The sequence below is a fragment of the Festucalex cinctus genome, chromosome 21 (assembly GCF_051991245.1).
Source record: "Festucalex cinctus isolate MCC-2025b chromosome 21, RoL_Fcin_1.0, whole genome shotgun sequence".
NCBI classification, from domain to species: domain Eukaryota; kingdom Metazoa; phylum Chordata; class Actinopteri; order Syngnathiformes; family Syngnathidae; genus Festucalex; species Festucalex cinctus.
Window position 1 is genome coordinate 9,294,733 of NC_135431.1, and position 18,590 is coordinate 9,313,322.

The 18,590-nt window shown below is 38.0% G+C and overlaps 1 protein-coding gene across 5 annotated transcripts in view; it reads right to left on the minus strand.

Annotated features, from left to right (window-relative positions):
- utrn (utrophin) overlaps positions 1-18,590 on the minus strand; it is a 175,129-nt gene that overhangs the window by 125,206 nt on the left and 31,333 nt on the right. For all 5 annotated transcript variants that reach the window (XM_077509932.1, XM_077509935.1, XM_077509933.1 and 2 more), the window contains 21 exons: positions 18,016-18,117; positions 17,796-17,903; positions 17,531-17,710; positions 16,082-16,245; positions 15,871-15,994; positions 15,704-15,791; positions 13,585-13,829; positions 13,338-13,497; positions 12,173-12,291; positions 10,056-10,193; positions 8,553-8,666; positions 7,673-7,828; positions 7,408-7,578; positions 6,606-6,812; positions 6,404-6,538; positions 4,108-4,257; positions 2,950-3,111; positions 1,745-1,876; positions 1,464-1,637; positions 1,222-1,377; positions 329-499 (listed from right to left, as the gene is read on the minus strand). In XM_077509932.1, coding sequence (XP_077366058.1) covers positions 329-499; positions 1,222-1,377; positions 1,464-1,637; positions 1,745-1,876; positions 2,950-3,111; positions 4,108-4,257; positions 6,404-6,538; positions 6,606-6,812; positions 7,408-7,578; positions 7,673-7,828; positions 8,553-8,666; positions 10,056-10,193; positions 12,173-12,291; positions 13,338-13,497; positions 13,585-13,829; positions 15,704-15,791; positions 15,871-15,994; positions 16,082-16,245; positions 17,531-17,710; positions 17,796-17,903; positions 18,016-18,117 — 3,156 coding nt within the window. The remainder of the gene's footprint in view (positions 1-328; positions 500-1,221; positions 1,378-1,463; positions 1,638-1,744; positions 1,877-2,949; positions 3,112-4,107; positions 4,258-6,403; positions 6,539-6,605; positions 6,813-7,407; positions 7,579-7,672; positions 7,829-8,552; positions 8,667-10,055; positions 10,194-12,172; positions 12,292-13,337; positions 13,498-13,584; positions 13,830-15,703; positions 15,792-15,870; positions 15,995-16,081; positions 16,246-17,530; positions 17,711-17,795; positions 17,904-18,015; positions 18,118-18,590) is intronic.

The window sequence follows — 18,590 nt, forward strand, 5'->3', positions numbered from 1 at the left end:
TGACTTTTTCTCCACTAAAATTAATATTTTTTTTAAATAAATAAAAAAAAGTATTAAAAAAAAAAAAACAGAATTCTATTTATATATTTCCTTTTGCATTTTTAACGTTTTTATTTCCATGTATATATTATTTATATATTTTTTTGTGTTTAATTTTGAAAAATATTTTTTATGTTGATTTTTATTTTCACTTGTATTTATTTTTTCATTCGGAGAGTTTTTAGCCTCCGTAGTAGCAACAGCGTCCAATACAACAACATTAATAATAATAATAATAATAATAATAACAATAATGATAATAATAAAATTTGTATAAGTATGTGCTCACATTTGCCCAGCCAATCTCAGCATCGATGTCTGCCGGCATGTCTCCACTGTTGTTTTTCTGCTGGAGCGCAGCCTCACTGGTTGTCAGCCACTCCTGCAGGGCGGCGCTCTCCTTGTGGAACTTCTGCGACAGAGTCAAAGCTTTTTCCAAGTCCTGCTTGCCTTCCGTTACCTAAAAAAGAAAAACAAACAACACACCTTTTTCTTTTGTTCTAATGAACACGGGTACCTTCCTACCTTCAGTGTAGTGGCAGTTTGAAGGTTTATGATTATAGTAACATGTATTGTAATTTCTGTTAGCCTATTGCATGTTAGCATTAAGATCTTTTTTATTAATTTAACTCTTTGACTACCAAACATTATCCAAAAAACCCCAAACGGTGCCAGCCGATTTGGAGCATTTTCACTCATCTTTCAAAGCAAACAGAATATTGCACGGTATGATGACATAAATATGGTGGATACCATATGAAAGATTGGATTCCATTCTTTTCATGAGAAAAAGACGTATCTTTCTACCTTATTCCGTTCTTTAGTAATCACCATTTGAAATTAGGTCATTTGAGTGACATAAGCGAAAATATAAAAATATTAAGAGAAAAACAAGCTTTTTGTGAAACATACATTTACATACATTTTTTTTGTACAACAGTGACTTTGACACAAATATTTTTTGTTTAGTGACAAGGCAGTGCTGCACAAGACGTTGCCCTGCCCATTGAGAGAAAAAAAACACACACAAAAAACGTAATAAACGTGAATTATCGTTTTTGGCAGCATTCATTAGGATTTTAGAACACGTCATTAAACGTTTTTGGCGGTCAAAGAGTTAATGTAAATGGTCTGTCTAAACTGTGTATTTTCACCTATTAAGAAGGTTAAAGTTCACTGTACCTGTGCCCCCAGGTCATTGTAAAGCAGTTTGAGAGCCGTCAGCTGCTCATCCATGGCCTTGGGGTTCTCCGTCTGCTGTTTCTGCACAATCTGTCGACCCGTTTTTATCACCGTCTCCACCTCCAGTTTCACCTCACTCAGCAACTTGTACAGTTTCTGCACAATCACAAAAAAAGGGAAATTAGCACGGGGTACCTTGACTTACAAGTTTACTGTACAAATAATGAGAAATCCTGTCTCACCATGCAGCCATTGAGGTGGGACTGGATCTTCTCTGGCTCCAAATCCCTGACATCCAGAATGTGCAGCTCGGCCTGGGCGCCGTCGAGAACCCTCTTGCAGTCCAACATGCGCTGCTCAAAGTTAGCGGGCTTCTGGAACAGCTGGTACTTTGTGGAAATCTCTCGCAGTTTCCTCTGCAAGAAAATAATGCAAAGACATTTTTTGGGGATGTTAAAGAATAAAAGTGTGCTGTGACAGAAGATGTGCAGTGCCTAGTAGACACCAGGAGGGGCAGTGTTACCTGAAGCTGATCCAGCATGGTGCCACTTTTGGCAGCTTTGCCATCGGCGACAGTTGGTGGCAAGTTGACCACGTTCCTCCTCCGCATCTCCTCCACCGTCACTTCGTGTGTGGCAATCTCTGCCCCGATATTCTGGGGAGGAAAAAAATGTCCAATTCAAATTCAAACCATCTACAGCAGGGGTGTCCAAATTACGGCCCGGGGGCCATTTGCGGCCCGCGACATATGCTAAAAATGGCATTTGATTCAGTTCAAATTAAAAAAAAAATTTAAAAAAAATGTTTGGATATGGTGAAAGAAAGAAGGGAGGGTGTCGAAGAACACAGGTGCCATTAAAAGGTTATTTTAGTTAACTAAAACTAACGAAAAAACTAAAATTCAAAAAACAATTTCGTTAACGAAATAAAATAAAAACGAAGATGCTTTTTAAAAAAAGAAAACTAACTGAAACTACATTTTATGTTTACAAAACTAAATAAAACTAACTATAATTATAGCAAACGTCCTTCGTTTTAGTCTTTGGTAATTAATTTAATGCATGAGCCTTTGGGGATGATTTTAAATGTGATTTTTAGTAGATTTATTTTGATACAATTTTTTTACAATTAAATTTTTTACAATTACAATTTTTGTATTTTAAATGTGATTTTTAGTAGATTTATTTTGATACAAACCAAAGCCCATGGTGTTTTTTAAATATTGCGCACAATACACATTAAAAAAAACTAAAACTAATACTGAAACTAATTAAACTAAAACTAAGCATTTATTAAAGAACTAAAACTAATTAAAAAAAAAACTAACAGAACCACCCTGAAAACTAATTAAAAGTAACTAAATAAAAAAAATAAAAAAAAACTCAAAAGTAAAAACTAAAATGAAAAATTCCCAAACTATAATAACCCTACTGCCATATTACAAATAAATTGGTTTATATACTGTAGCATTTTTCTAAAAAGGCAAAAGCACAAATAAATTATTTGTATAATTTTTAGGACTAAACACAATTTCTCTTCATAACATTATGTGGCCCTTGCGTCCTTCTGATTTTCTGTATGTGGCCCTCAAATGAAAAAGTTTGGACACCCCTGCTCTACAGTAAATTGCAAGAAATCAATTAATTTTAGTTTCAGCATTCACACGGAGATTATTCAAATGTTGCATATCAAGGTGGTTTAAAGCCGTCTCACGCTCATGCGACGTACCTGCGCCTCCTGCGGAAGTTGGAAGGCGTCGATGCGGTCGGTCAGATAGGAAGTGAGCGTGTGGTCCAGCTGGGAAAGAGACTCCTGGAGGGCTTGCAGTGCCTCGTCGTTCTCCTTCAGCGTCGCCAGCTGCTGCTCCAGACCCAACTGCCTGATGGTAGCCTAGAAACGGGAGGTCAACATTTCATTGGAATTTGGTTCATTATGGTAATAAACAGCTTGTCCCAATTATGTTCTATGTTAGCATTAAGCTAGCAGACCTAGCATTAAGCTATTATACTTTGATTATATGGTTTGGTTTAACATTTGGGTGTTTAAATATATAATTTGGGATTCTCCCTTTTTGGAAAACTGTGCGAACTACCTGGGGCACTTTAATAAGACACATACAGATAGTAGGGATGTAACGATAAGGGCAATATCGTGATATCGTGATATTAAAACTGCCACAATATTGTCATCGTCATTTTCACAATATTTAAAAGGAACACATCTGTTTAAAAAAAAGTCAGGTTGATTTCCATTTGTGCAATTCTAGCACCCTCTAGTGGCAAGTTTATAAGTGCAATTTAATTTTCATTAGGGATGTTTTGGCCTTCTATCAGATGAAGGGGAACCTAATTCGCTTGTGAAGCGATCATATATACATATATATATATATATATATATATATAGTAATATTTTTCATAATATTTTTCATTCCTATTATGTACAGAAGCACAATATGTGCTTTTTTTATTATGAGCTCTTTTTTTTTTTTTTTTTTTTTTTTTTTTTTTTTTTTTACAATATTGTGACCTTTTTTAAATATCGCCAGCCTCCCCACAATATCGTGATAATTATCGTACTGTGAGTGTCATATCGTGATAATATCGTATCGCGATATTTGGATATCGTTACATACCTAATATACATCTTTCTTTAAAATACGTAATCTGTCACTGTTTTTTGGGGGCTAAATTTGTTTGTATCAAAATACTAGTGGTACTTGTACTTGGTATCGGTGACTACTCGTACTGGTATCAGTCTGAAAAAAAGTGATGCCATACATCCCTATTCTTTGCCGTGTGTTTGTTAATATGTCGACTTTTTGATTTGTGTTATGAGCCAAAATTTGGGATACAAGACAGACAGTAGAGCAAAGAAAGTAGAGCTCACCTGGTTGTTGAGTTGCTCATAGCGGGAATTGAAGGCCTCGAGTTTCTCGCCGATGAGCTCATCCAGGACCCCGCCGTCGATCAGCGTCTGACCAAGCTCTCGGATTTGTGTGCGGTTGTCCGCCGGATGACGGAGCACGCTCTCCAAGCTCTGGCAGGTGATTGGACGAGAAAGTCGAGGGTGGGAAAGCAAACGATTACATCAAGCAACGTTGAGGAAAATGGTGAAAGCTGAGCAAGAGATGGGGGGAAAGTGAGAGAGAATGGACGGTCATCATTTAGTGGATTTTTTTCTTGGGGGCGGGCATTGTCTTGAAGAGTCTTCATTATGTTTTTGAACAATGGGGCAGCATAGGGTGAAGCACAGTGTGAAGCTAAGTGACTTTGACAGTGATGCTGCGGGCAGGCTACCGATATAGCAACCGGCCAGACATCGGCTGCGAGCGAGACTTTCTGCAAGAGTGGGACACACTTACCAGGACATTACAGGATATTTGAACACAAAATTGCAGCAACAAACGTTGACATATACTGAATAACATTGCTGGCGTCGGGCGAAACCTCATAATTATCAATTTCGTAAATTGATTGCGTTATACTGCCCCCTTAGGTGGTTCACTCATTCACTCCCAGCCATTTTCACAGAAGCAGTCCCGTTCGCTCCCGGCTGTTTTACTGGATTTTGACTGATTTTGCAAGGCCCACAGAATATTCTGTTCTATTGCTATAAAAACAACCTATCAAAAGACAGATTAAAGTCTCTTCTTTCATCAGGAAAAAAAAGTATGTTTCGTTCTGTTTCTGTTTTGCAGCAATTAGCATTAGAAGAAAGCTAAGCTTCATCATTATTCACAAACCTGTTGAAAACACTGGCAAAAAGAGCTTGTTGCAACATGGCACTGGCTGATCTCTTTTAGACACCTGCTGGCCGTTTGTGTAATAACTGCCATTTCTGCAACCGTTCTTTGCAGTTGAGAGGCTGCATCAAAGCCTTCTGTATGCTCTAGCATTAAAAAAAAACAAAAAAACAAAAAAAACGTATAAATACGTCTTTGGGACACAGAACATTAAAAAAAACATATTTATACGTTATTGGTAGTAAATGAGTTAAGAAGGCCACACCAAAAGGAGTCACAATGAATTAGTCATGATCCATAACATGCTTAATTCTTTACATTCTATCTTATTGCGTTACTATAATGTTTTATAAAGCACAAATTTGTTGTATACTATTATTTTTCTTTGGGAAAAAAAAGTTGTTTTTGGAGCAGCTGGATTAAATTAATAGCATTAATTTTAATGGGAGAAATTTGTAAAGTTAGAACTGTATCTCAAAACAACACTATGAAATGTAAATACAAACTGCCTATTTCATTAATAATATTTGGCAGGTTTGTGTTTATTTTTTAACAAATCAAGAAAAAAAAATCAAACGTTTATATTAATAAAAAAAAAGTATATTAAAAATAATGATGATATTATACATCATTAATCAATTGAATAAATGTAAATGATCAAAACTAGTAAATAAAACATCTAAATTACATTAATAATGAAACACCCCCCCCCCCCCCCCTCACAAGTAGGTGACATTCTTGATCAAATAAGAGATGTCGGGTGATTCTTTATAAACTGTTATTTAGGCTGTTTATAGCTTCCCCACAATAACAACATCAACTATACTCCAAACTAGTGATTAAGGTTGTAACGATAATGGCAATATCGTGATATCGCGATATTAAAACTGCCACAATATATCGTCGTCATGTCACAATATTAAAAGCTACACGTTCTTTTTAAGTCAGGTTGATTTCCATTTGTGCAGTTTTAGCACCCTCTGGTGGCTCTTTTTTTTTTTAAGTTCAGTTTAATTTTTACAAGGCATGTTTTGGCCCTTCTATGTTTCAAATCCACGTTAATGGTCAGATGAAGGGAACGGACTATGTTTGTGAACCGAGTCAATATGTGGATGAACTCAATGTGTGCTTGCATTAGCAAGTAAGTGACTCAATATTAAGTGTTATTAGAGATTGAAGGTTGTTTATATGCATTGCTGTAATGTACAAAAGCACAATATTGTGTGTGGGTTTTTTTAAAAGTATGAGCTAATTTTTTACAATATTGTCACCTTTTTGTTCTATTGCCAACCTCCCCACAATATCGTGACCTTCTATCGTGATACTATCGTATCGTGATGTTTGGATATTGTTACATCCCTACTACTATGACCACTGTGTCATATGACACAAATGAGGAAGAAAGGTGCTAATGTAAGTGTGTCCATGGGATGTTTGTACCTCAAGTGCTTCATGGACCACCTCGGTGCTTTCTGGTAGACTTTCCGTGGCTTGGACCTTCTCCTCCAAGGTGTTATGCCAGTTTTGCTCAATCTCCAAGTACTGCAGCAGCTCCATCCAACACGACCACACCTCCTGCATTATATGCAACGTTATATGCACTAGTTGAGTGATTCCCAACCAGAGTGGCGGGTAGGTTTACCTCCAGGGTGTGACACTTGCTCTTGAGGCGGTCGCAGAGCTTGTGGTAGTTGCCCAGGACGTCCTCCAGTTGTGCTGTCAGTCCCTGCCCGCCACTTCCTCCTCCACCACCACCACCAGGGGGTGCCGCCCTGGACACCAACACGTTGATGCTGTCCTTCAGGATCTTCACTTTCACCTCCTTCTGTAGCACGTCCTCGCTAGCCCTCTGTTAACACAAATTGAGAGTCGCAGCTTGATTATTATTATTATTCTATTTTATTTATTGCTGCTCTGTGTATGAAGTTGTTTAACTCATTTGCTCCCAATAACGTGTAAATAAGTTTTTTTTTAATGTTTTAAGTGTCCCAAAGACGTATTTATACGTTTTTTTGTTTTTTTTTTTATGCTAGAGCATACAGAAGGCTTTGATGCAGCCTCTCAACTGCAAAGAACGGTTGCAGAAATGGTAGTTATTACATAAATGGCCAGCAGGTGGCAGCAGAGCAAAGGAGATCAACCAGGGCCATGTAGAAAAAAAATCTCAATTACTTCCAATTTTAAATAGATTTGTGAAAACTGATCAAACTTAGCTCTCTTATAATGCTAATTGCTGCAAGACGGAAACAGATAGAAACATACTTTTTTTTTTCCTGATGAAAGAAGAGATTTTAATCTTTCTTTTGATAGGTTCCATGTTTTTATAGCAATAGAACACAATATTCTGTGGGCCTTGCAAAATCAGTCAAAATCCAGTAAAACAGCCGGGAGCGAACGGATTTGATTCTGTGAAAATGGCTGGGAGTGAAAGAGTTAAAGGTCACCTTCATTTCATCTAGCGCCGTCTCAAGCTCCTCCGGACTCTTGTACTCAAAGTCTCTCATTAGGAACTCCTCATCAACTTGAGATATCCACTCCTGCATCTCTGCCAAGTCTTTCTTCAGATTCACCTGCTTCTCCTGGCTCTCTAACAAACGATCCTGCTGGCTCAGCAACTGCAAAACAGGTGGAAATTGTTATTACAAAAAAAAAAAAAAAAAATCAGGGATTCAGAAATGTATGGCCCAGGTACGAGTAAAAAGTTTCTACCTGTTTCGAAAGCGATTCCAATCGACTTCGGAGCTCTTCCGCCGTATGCTGCCCCCACTTGGCCAGGCCCGGTATCGCAGCCGCCTGCACGACCTTCACGTTCTCGTCCATCTGCTTCAACGCACCCTGCACGGACTCCATCTCGTTCACGTACTCCTGCATCAAAGTTTACTTTTTAGTGACACTGTCTGATGTGTATTAACACTACGTGGCGTGGAAGAGCTTTTAGCAACAGAAAGAGTAACAAAAACAGAAACACTGTTCTAAACGATGCACTACAGACACTTCAATTGCCTTAACTTATAAATTGGATCCAACTGTGTTCTTAACTCATTTACTCCCAATAACGTATAAATACGTTTTTTTTATGTTCTAAGTGTCCCAAAGACGTATTTATACGTTTTTTTTTTTTTTTTTTTGGGGGGGGGGGGGGGGGGGGTATGCTAGAGCATACAGAAGGCTTAGATGCAGCCTCTCAACTGCAAAGAACGGTTGCAGAAATGGTAGGTATTACACAAACGGCCAGCAGGTGGCAGCAGAGCAAAGGAGCTCAACCAGGGCCATGTAGAAAAAAAGCTCAATTACTTTTTAATAGATTTGTGAAAACTGATGAAACTTAGCTCTCTTCTAATGCTAATTGCTGCAAAACGGAAACAGATAGAAACATACTTTTTTTTTTCCTGATGAAAGAAGAGACTTTAATCTTTTTTTGATAGGTTCCATGCTTTTATAGCAATAGAACACAATATTCTGTGTGCCTTGCAAAATCAGTCAAAATCCTATAAAACAGCCGGGAGCGAACGGGATTGCTTCTGTGAAAATGGCTGAGTGAATGAGTTAATATTGTGTCCGGTGAGAGAAATAAATGCATTCTTCTGACCTTGCAGTGACTCAATTCTTCCTGTAAACTGTGTGCGTCGCTCGACTTCGTCGCATCTCGGGATAAAAGCTCCTGAACGGCCTCCAACCAGCGTTCCACCTCCGCCATCCGCACCTGAAAGCAACGTCACTATATGATTATACAATACCACCACGACAGCAAACATATTATGAAGTGATCTGTGTTTTTTATGGCCTTTTGCAGTACAGAGGCAAGTTTGAAACATGCCTACAGTGAAGTACCAACATTGTGTCAGGCACCTCTACTGGAAGAGATTCAACGTAAACAAGAGCAAGAAAATGAGGCAAAGAAGGACCCCAACTAAGTTCCAGTAATAGTTGTGATTGAAGGTTTAGAAATACTGAAATATCAATGATAATTTCCGTTAGCCTGTATATAATGTTTCGCATTATAGGTTAGCGTGAAGCTATCTAACTCGTGTAGAACAAAATTACATGCTGTGGTTAAATATTTTTGATGTTTGAATATACAATGTTTAATTTTCTCTTGACTTATACATCAGTTCTACACAAAGCTTCAACTAAACAGCTTGAAGCATGCACACTTAACCCCTTATTTGGTGACGTGTAAGCGAGAGAATGAGACAGGCGCTCACGAGAGGAATATAGGAATACAGCAGCACCTTGAGATAAGAGTTTAATTCATTCCGTGACCACCCCCGTAACTTAAAACAATTGTATCTCAAATCGTCTTTCGCCATTTAAGTGAATAGAAAAGCCATTCATCCATTCCAACAGAAATATAAATACATTTTAAAAAACAAATTAAAAAAAAGAAAGAATTTGTGCAACATTAGCTCAGCAATAACACTCAGCAATACTTTATAAAAACCTACACTAATGGCAACTAAATGGAGCATTAAGAATTGAGCCGTTTTTTAGACATTTTAACTAGGGGTGTCAAATTAGTGCGTTAATTTTGAGTTAATTTAAAGTTCTTTTAACGCCACTATTTTTTTTTAACTGGCGATTAATTTTAACTTATTTATTTGGAGAGCCTGTACCGGGGGAATTCCAAATGCAACATAGCAGACAGGTTAATGTCAAAATCTAGAAGAAAAAAAAAGTAATAATATGCATGTATTTGTGGAGACCGGGTTCAAGTTCTATTTTACAATTTAAAAAATGTGCAGAATTTCACAAATTTTAAAGATTAGATAGCTCACTCGACTTTTTTACAGTACATCTTCTTCATTTTAACTCAATTTTATGAATTATTATGAAATTAGTATTAACGACTAAAATATGCAGCCATATTTCTATTAGTTCAACATTTTTGCCCCCACTTTTATGTTAACAAGAGTATGAAAACTTGGGAAAAAAAATTATTATACATTTTATTGTACATGTAAGACAGGTATAAAATTTGTGATTAATTATAAGTTAACTATGGAAGTCATGCGATTAATTACGATTAAAAATTTTAATCGCCTGACACACCTAATTTTAACCCTTCAGGAGTTCAAAAGATGATCTCTTTTACCTGATTGTCCTTCATGCTTCCCAGGATGCACTTGAGCGTTGCCAACTCCTCACGGGCCTTGGTGGACAGCTGAGTCCACCTCTGCTGTTCTGCGGGATGCGAGGCTTGCTGAGTTTGTTCAATGTCCAGACACAAACCCTGGAGAGGAAAAAAAAAAAAAGAAAAAAAAAAAGAAAAAAAAAGTTTCAATTATTACTATAAGAGCAAATTGTCTTGCTGCAATTAGAGAGATATTAGGGAGAAGATATAAATTTGACATGGGTCTTGAATTTCAGAACTGTATACAGCCATGAAAAAGTATCCCGCCCCCTACAATGAGTCCTTTTTAATAATTTAATCTGGCATTGTAAAACTCGGAAACATATCATTTGGCTTTAGTGTTGTGTCATGTGACTTTTTATTGTCATGTTTCCTTGACACTGAAATGCGTGTTGCATGTCAGGGCACGGTGCCCAGAATGTGGCAACTACCCACCGGCCCCCACCTCGCTGGCACTGCCGCCATAACAACAGCTCAGACTGAGCCACATTCCAATGCAGGATAAAAAAGGACGAGGAGGGGGGTTAAAAAAAAAAAAAAAAAAAAAAAAGGAGTAACCTAAGGTGGAAAAAGTACTTCGCTAATTAAGTAGATGTACAGGTACAAGTACCAAAAGAAAGATTAAAGTCTCTTCTTTCATCAGGAAAAAAAAAAAGTATGTTTCTATCTGTTTCCGTTTTGCAGCAATTAGCATTAGAAGAGAGCTAAGTTTCATCAGTTTTCACAAATCTATTTAAAATTGTAAGTAATTGAGCTTTTTTTTCTACATGGCCCTGGTTGATCTCCTTTGCTCTGCTGCCACCTGCTGGCCGTTTGTGTAATAACTACCATTTCTGCAACCGTTCTTTGCAGTTGAGAGGCTGCATCAAAGCCTTCTGTATGCTCTAGCATAAAAAAAAATAAAAAATATATATAAATACGTCTTTGGGACACTTAGAACATAAAAAAAAAACGTATTTACACGTTATTGAGAGCAAATGAGTTAAATACAGTCCAGCATTTGTACTTGGTTATTTTCCACCACTGACAATAACAAACACACACACAAGACAATACACGTCGACAAAAAATGACTGTTTTGATACAGGGGTGTGATACAGTGTAGAAAGAAGGAAATTATGATGTCATGGATGGATAAACATACACACAGGAAGACCACTGAACAAGAAAAAAACAAAAACATCTGCTGAACAAGACAATTGTTTTCTCAGCTGCAGATAAAACCTACAAATCAAATATACAATGGAAGAACTACTGATATTTCTACTATAAATACGGAGAAGGGTCAGTTAGTCCATCACCAGTAAGCGCAAAAATTATTTACAACAGTGTATGTTTTGTTAGTAAACTAGTTAGCTAACTACTTAGCTAGTTAATTAACTGCTTAGCTAATTGGTTAGCTAATTAGCTAGCTAGCTTATGCACCACTGTTGTATTTATAACTATATTGGTTATTGCCAAGGTCAGTAAGTGAAAATACTATTTTGAAAAGTGTATGTTGTGTTTGTTAGTTAGCCAAAGGGTAGATAATTGTTTAGTTTACGGTACAATTGTTGTGATTGTAGCTATTTGATTCAACATTCAAAATTATATGTCAGCGTAAAACAAGTGTGTCAGTCAAGTGTAAAAACATTTACATGTTAGTTGGTTTGTTTGTTAGTTATTTAGTTAGCTAGCTAGCTAGCAAAACCAATCACCAGTAAGAACAAAAAGATGTTTTGCTGTCAGTTTTCATCATAATTTAAATAATTAAAGTCAGTCTGTTAGCTAGTTTAGTTTTTGTAAGTGCAAATCGAAGAATTTATTTCTACTTTTTGACTTTAGAGACCATTCGAATTCGGACCAATTTAAGGCAGTAACCCTCCATATTCTGCATACGGTGAGACTGTAAAAAGCTTGCAGTGCATAGTAGCCGCCATTTTGTGGAACACGCTCAAACAAGCCAGATGTTCTGCTAATATCTAGCCGTTGAATAAACGTCATTCTAATAAATCACAATAAGAAGCGAAGACTGTTTTGGTTGGTGAATAATGAACATATGTCAAATCTGCTCAACAGTTTAAAGAAACTCCACCCACCTGTGCTCGTTGCACCGCCGCCTCAGTGGTGGCAACGTCGCTGACTCCTCGTCTCAGTGCGGCCAGCCTGGCCTCCAGCCCTTCCACCAGAAGAGATCGAGCCTTGATGGCCTCCAGAGCTAGAAATTGGATGAAGGCACGCAGATGACATTGCCATGCATGCTTTTCCACCACATGGGGGCAGCGAGATGTTTTGAGTAGTGTGCATGTGTGGGGTTTCCCATCATGTTTTATATTTGACAGCTTGTATAGTTAAAACGCAGCCCATCATTACGCTGCTAAGGAGACAACATAAAAATTCCTTTTGCCCTCTTGTTCTTCTTCATACCTAGTCATTTGGTGGTGATTTCATCCTCACGTAATCTGACAGTGTTTACATAAAGTGCATCCAGAAAGTATTCATGCTGGAATTGCGACGGATAACAACTGATGCGAACAAAGGCGCTCAAACTCTTATACAGTGGGGAATTTAATCTATTTTGAAATATAGCTGTTGTAACATTGCAAAAACTTTAAAACAAAGTGAAGCACTGTGAATATTTTCCAGATGCACCCTATACAGAGCTGTGATGCAGCCAAAGAGGACAAAAAGACGAGAGAAAAGCCAAGAGCAGAAACAGAATAGATTGTCCGTGGCTCTTGTCCAACTTTCTTTGCTCCAGTCCAGAAGGCAAAGAATGCAAAGCAAGCACACACCTGAACCTGAGGTCTCTGGGTATCACCTTACAAAAGTCATTGTGGCGGAGCCCATCATTTACTAGACGTCACACTGAGACATGCGCTAAGTTTTGGAAGTTTTCTCTCTTTCTATTTCTGCCAAAAAAGAGGAATGTTTGAAAAGTCTAAGGACGGCCCTCTTAATCGATGAATGAATCAATAAGGGATTAGCCCAGAGCCCTTTGTTCACTTCTGAATCTTAACTCATTCACTGCCATTGACGGAAAAAGACGTCAAATGATGTATTTTTGCTGGGCTGGCAGTGAATGTGTTAATTCATTTTTGCTGGTTTTATTTTGGTAAGTTTCGATTTGGGCTGTCAGGCAAATGCTGATTTGACTCCAAATGCAGACTGCTCCTCTGGTGAGCTTATGTTACACTTTAATGTTTATCACATAAGTGGTTGAGTTCATGTTGTACACGTGTGACATGACATGTGAAGGGTTACCTTGACTGGCCTCTTGCTGTTTGCGCTGTAGTCGCTGTAAGGTGGAAGCGTGATGTGACGACACCAGCACAGTGTTGTCGTTCAAAGAAGGCAGCGACTCCACATCCGAACGAATCTGTTCCAATTGTGTACTCAACGCACTGAGAGGGACTAGTCGGGACTAAAGAGACACATAAACATACCAGGGGATCATGAAACTTGAAACTTTTTTTTTTCCTCACCTACGATAAATACAGGTTTATTGTACCTGATATTCTTCATTCAAGCTCCTAAGTTGTCCGCTGTCGCACTTCTCTACAGCACAAGTGGAGTCCAGCCAACCATCCAGTTCATCCAAGACCCGATCCAGACCTGCGAGCTCGGCCGACAGCGCCGTAAATCTGGTCTGGGCGTTCACTCGGTCGCGGGCCGCCTGCAGTTCCCTTGCGCACGCATCCATTTCGGTCTGGATCAGATCTACGTCCGCCCGCACGGAATCCATATGCACGCCCTCTGAAGGCGCACAAGAACAGTCAAATCAGTCAAAGGACATATTTAACTCATTCACTCAAATCCATTTTCACTGAAGCAACCCCCTTCGCTCCCGACTGGATTTTGACTGATTTTGCAAGGCCCACAGAATATTGTGTTCTATTGCTATAAAAACATGGAACCAACCAAAAGGAAGATTAGAGTCTCTTCTTTCATCAGGAAAAAATGTGTATTTCTATCTGTTTCCAATTTGCAGCAATTAGCATTAGTATATAGCCAAGTTTCATCAATATTCACATTCCTGGTGAAAACACTGTGAAAAAGAGCTTGTTGCAACATGGTCCTGACTGATCCAATATTCTGCTGCCACCTCCTGGCCGTTTTTTGTAATAACTACCATTGCTTTAAGTGACCTCTTCATGTTAGAAGCTGCATCAAATCCTTCTGTATGCTCTTGTATAAAAACAAAAAACAAAACAAAAATGTGTAAATATGTTTTTGGGAATGAAGGACAAAGTATTAAAAAAAACGTTTTTACCTGTTTTTGGGTTTGTATGAGCTAATACTAATGTATTTGTAAAGTCGTTTAAACGTACTTCAAAGTCATTTGAACGTTCTTCAAAGTCATTCAAATGTACTGCAAAGTCGTTACAACATATTGAAGTGAAGTTCAACCGTAATGGTGAAGTCGTTTGAACATATTTGTAAAGTTGTTCAAATGTATTGGTAAAGTCGTTCAAAGATACTGCAAAGTCATTCAAACATATTTTTAGAGTTGTTTGAAAATATTGGTAAAGTTGTTCAAACGTATTGGTAAAGTCGGATGAACGTATTTCAAAGTGTTCAAACATATTGGTATTGGTTTGAATGTACTGCAGAGTTGTTTGAAGATATTGCTAATTTGTAGGCTAGATGCTAAAAACCTTAAATAAATAAATAAATAAATGTTACGTTTTTGTGAGTGCAAGACAAAGTATTAAAAAACATATATATATGTTTTTGGTTTGGAATGAGTTCGGATCTTTTTACTTTTTCCATCTCAATATAGTAAAAAAAATAAAAAATAAAAATTAACACCTCAACTACAAGGGCCAATTAGCCAATCAGAAGCAGTCAAGAAAGCAATCTACAGAAAAGGCACGTTGGTAAATTGTGCAAACTTATGAAAATTAAATTCCATTGTAATATGATTGAAAATAAAGTGTAAAAACATATACACAGTATTGATATAAATTGAAATATACTGTATAAAAACTAGTGTTGTTCCGATACCGTTTTTTGGCTCCCAATACCGATACCGATACCAAGTTTGCAGTATCGGCCGATACCGAAACCATACCGATACTTAAGTTTTGTTTTGTTTTTCCTCATCATGAAAAAGCTGTCCTGCCATTGGTTCAGAGCATTCAATGGCCAATAGGATATCTTAGATCGACATGCAGTCAACATGTCACATATCAGTGAATGTCGTGCACCAGCAAGACACGAGATGCTGCATCCAAAATCCTATATTAGCGTTGGAATTAATGGTATCGGCATGTTACTTGTGAGTAGTCACCGATACCGATACCACTGTTTTTATGCAGTATCGGCACCTCTGCCGATACCAGTATCGGTATCGGAACAACACTAATAAAAACTAAAAAATATACATATACAATTGAAAATGTGTATAAAAAAAAATAAAAATAAAATTGTCATAAATCTGGAGCTCAAATGCCAGCAGAATGACATTAAAGAGAAAAGCAGCACGGAGACACTCTGGAGATGGCAAATCAGTTCAATTGATTTTCTTTAATAGATTCCACTCTGCACTCCCTGAAGCTGTCAGCCAAACATGTTGACGGGTACAAACTCCGAATTGATATGTTGAACGTGACAGCTTCATCACGTACCTCTCTCCAATTGCTCCATCAAGCCTCGACCTTCCTGGACCACTTGACCGATGGCGGGCTCCTTTGCTTTGAGTTCCACCTCGTGAGCCTGAAAGCCCAAAGCACATGTTGAGCTGCCGCGTTCCAACTTGTCAGTTTCTAATCTTGCACCATCTGCCTCATCCAACCTTCAGCTTTTCCTGCAGCTCCTGAGTATCAGTTGTCGGGTCCGGGTGCGTGGAGGCTATAGTTTGAGCGGACGCCTTCCATTTTTTGACCCAACTCAGATGGTCGGAAAGTTTATTTTCAAACCTGCGGTGTTTGTCCCGTTAAATAAACAGTTGAAATGTGCGTTGATGATTTTTTTTTCACATTTCAGGCTTTTCTAGCACTACTTACACCCTCCTGACTTCTATATCCGTCTCCATCAGTCGTTTCTTGGGAGGGGCGGGAGGGGCCAGCTCCTGGTCGGCGGCCGAATGACCTGCAGCCACGGCGACTGTCGTCATGACGACTTGTTCATCCACCTGAGTCATCCCAGCATCGGTCACAGCTTCCACCACCTTGGTAGAGAGTGAATCCAATATGGTTGGGGGGTTTTTTGCTCGCGAGTCAAAGCAAACAAATTGGCCAAATGGCGGCTCTTATCTCAAAAAATTTGTACGTTTGATCACTGGTATCTCAAGACACCACTGTACTCTTACATGTGATATTTTCTTCAAGGTCCTTTTCTAATGTATTTTTCAACAAACACAAGCAATTAAATAATTGTTATTACAACGTATAAGATCTATTATACATTATAGTATCAACAGTAATTGCTCACTGATTTCTGCAGTCCTTATGAAAGCAGACGTGCTTAATCAAAATAAGACATTTGCAAACATATGTTTTTACTTTGGAAAACAATGACCGAACCAGTAACATAGCACAGCATCAATCCACCCCGCCTTATTTTTTTTAAATCACTATACGAATACGAAGTACACAAAAAAAATTGCCGCATTAATCATGTATTAACGCAGATTAACTCATTCAAACCCAAAAACGTGTAAATACGTTTTTTTAATACTTTGTCCTTCACTACCAAAAACTTATTATATGTATTTATTTATTTATTTATTTTTAATGCACAGAAGGCTTTGATGCAGCTTCTGACCTGAAGAGGTCGCTTAAAGCAATCGTAGTTATTACAAAAAAAGACCAGCAGGTGGCAGGAGAGTAAAAAAACAAAAAAAAACAAAAGTAATAACCATATTTATTGATTGAATTCTTATTTTTCATGTTATTATTATTATTAATTCAATCTCTGGTGTAATAACCTTATTTATTGATTGATTGAATCATTTTTTATTTTATTATCTGTTCTCATTGCTGCTGGACATGTAAATTTCCCAGAGGGAGCCATCCCAAAGGGATCAATAAAGTCAAGTCTAAATCTAAGTCTAAGTCTAAAAGAAATCAGCCAGGGCCATGTTGCAACAAGCTGTTTTTGCCAGTGTTTTCCACAGGTTTGTGAATAATGATGAAGCTTAGCTATATTCTAATGCTAATTGCTGCAAAACAGAAACAGATGGAAAAAATTTTTTTCCTGATGAGAGAAGAGACTAATCTTTCTCTTGGTAGGTTTCATGTTTTTATAGTAATAGTGCAGTGGATCAAAAAATTTTGATGTCCTCATAACATTAAATGTCAAAAGAATTAACACATAACAAGTCCTCTTAAAATTTGGCAGGCAAAAAATGTTGATAAAAAGAGTTTTTAATTACGCGATTAAATAATCGATAGATTAATCGATTCTAAAAATATTCGATAGTGACAGACAGCACTACCAGTCAGCAAACCCACCTGGAAGGAGCAGTCCTCCAGCCTCTGCACCAGGTTGTCCCATCGATGCGCCAAATCTTCGGCGTCCGCCTCAATGGTGGCTCCGGCCTCGCCGCTCCGTATCAACGACATCACGTCCCGGCCTGCGTCGGAAAGTTGGTCCAGGGTCCTCCTCTTCTTTTCCATATCCTCCTTGAGAATCTACACATTTTCAGAGCATGGCAATCAAAAGGGAAAGCTGGGTAATCCGCAGGTGGCCTCCAACGAGAGCTCCCTCTTTACTTACAGCTAATTGCCGCACTTTGGCGTTGATTTCACTTGGATCCTTAAAACTGCTTGTTTGCACTTCACTCAAGGCCACTTCTCTTTCTTCTAACCATGCTCTGAATAAACTCTGCAGACGGGAAAGCAGAAATGGCGCTCGAGTCTCATGTAAATACTGGGAAAATATAAATATATGCCAGGAAACACTGTTAGATGAAATAGATTGTATAAGGATGTTGTACCTGATCCGACACGAGCTGCTGCCACATCAGGAAGACTTCCTGTAGCTTGTGCCACCTCTCTTCTGTCCAGCGGCAAACGGCCGCCCAGCGTTCACCCAAAGACTGAAGGAAAGATGTTGTCACGATCACCCGGAACAATGTACAAATATTCTAGTAAGGTTTCACCTCCCAAAAAATAAATCCCTTTTTGTCATTTTTATTAAAACTGTCAGTATGAGACAACACTACATTAGTAAAATTATCTGGAAAAAAAAGTGCCTCATGTTGTCCAATTAGATTTTTAAGAACCCACCTGCCCTGGAGAAAAATTATCAATTAGAAAAGTGTGACTGACAAACTATGAATCATTCTCTTGCACTTCAAGTAAGCCGTCTTGCTAACAATAATCTGTTCTATAATGTAAACACGGCCTTCTGATGAAAGGGATAACTTGATTCGTTGAGCCATTTTCCGCAGTAAAATGTTAATATTTTTTCCAGAATGAATTAGATAACTTCATTATTTTTCATCTAGAATTAATACCTTTAAAAACAATTTTTTCCACTTGTTGTTGACTGAAGATGACATCACCCGTG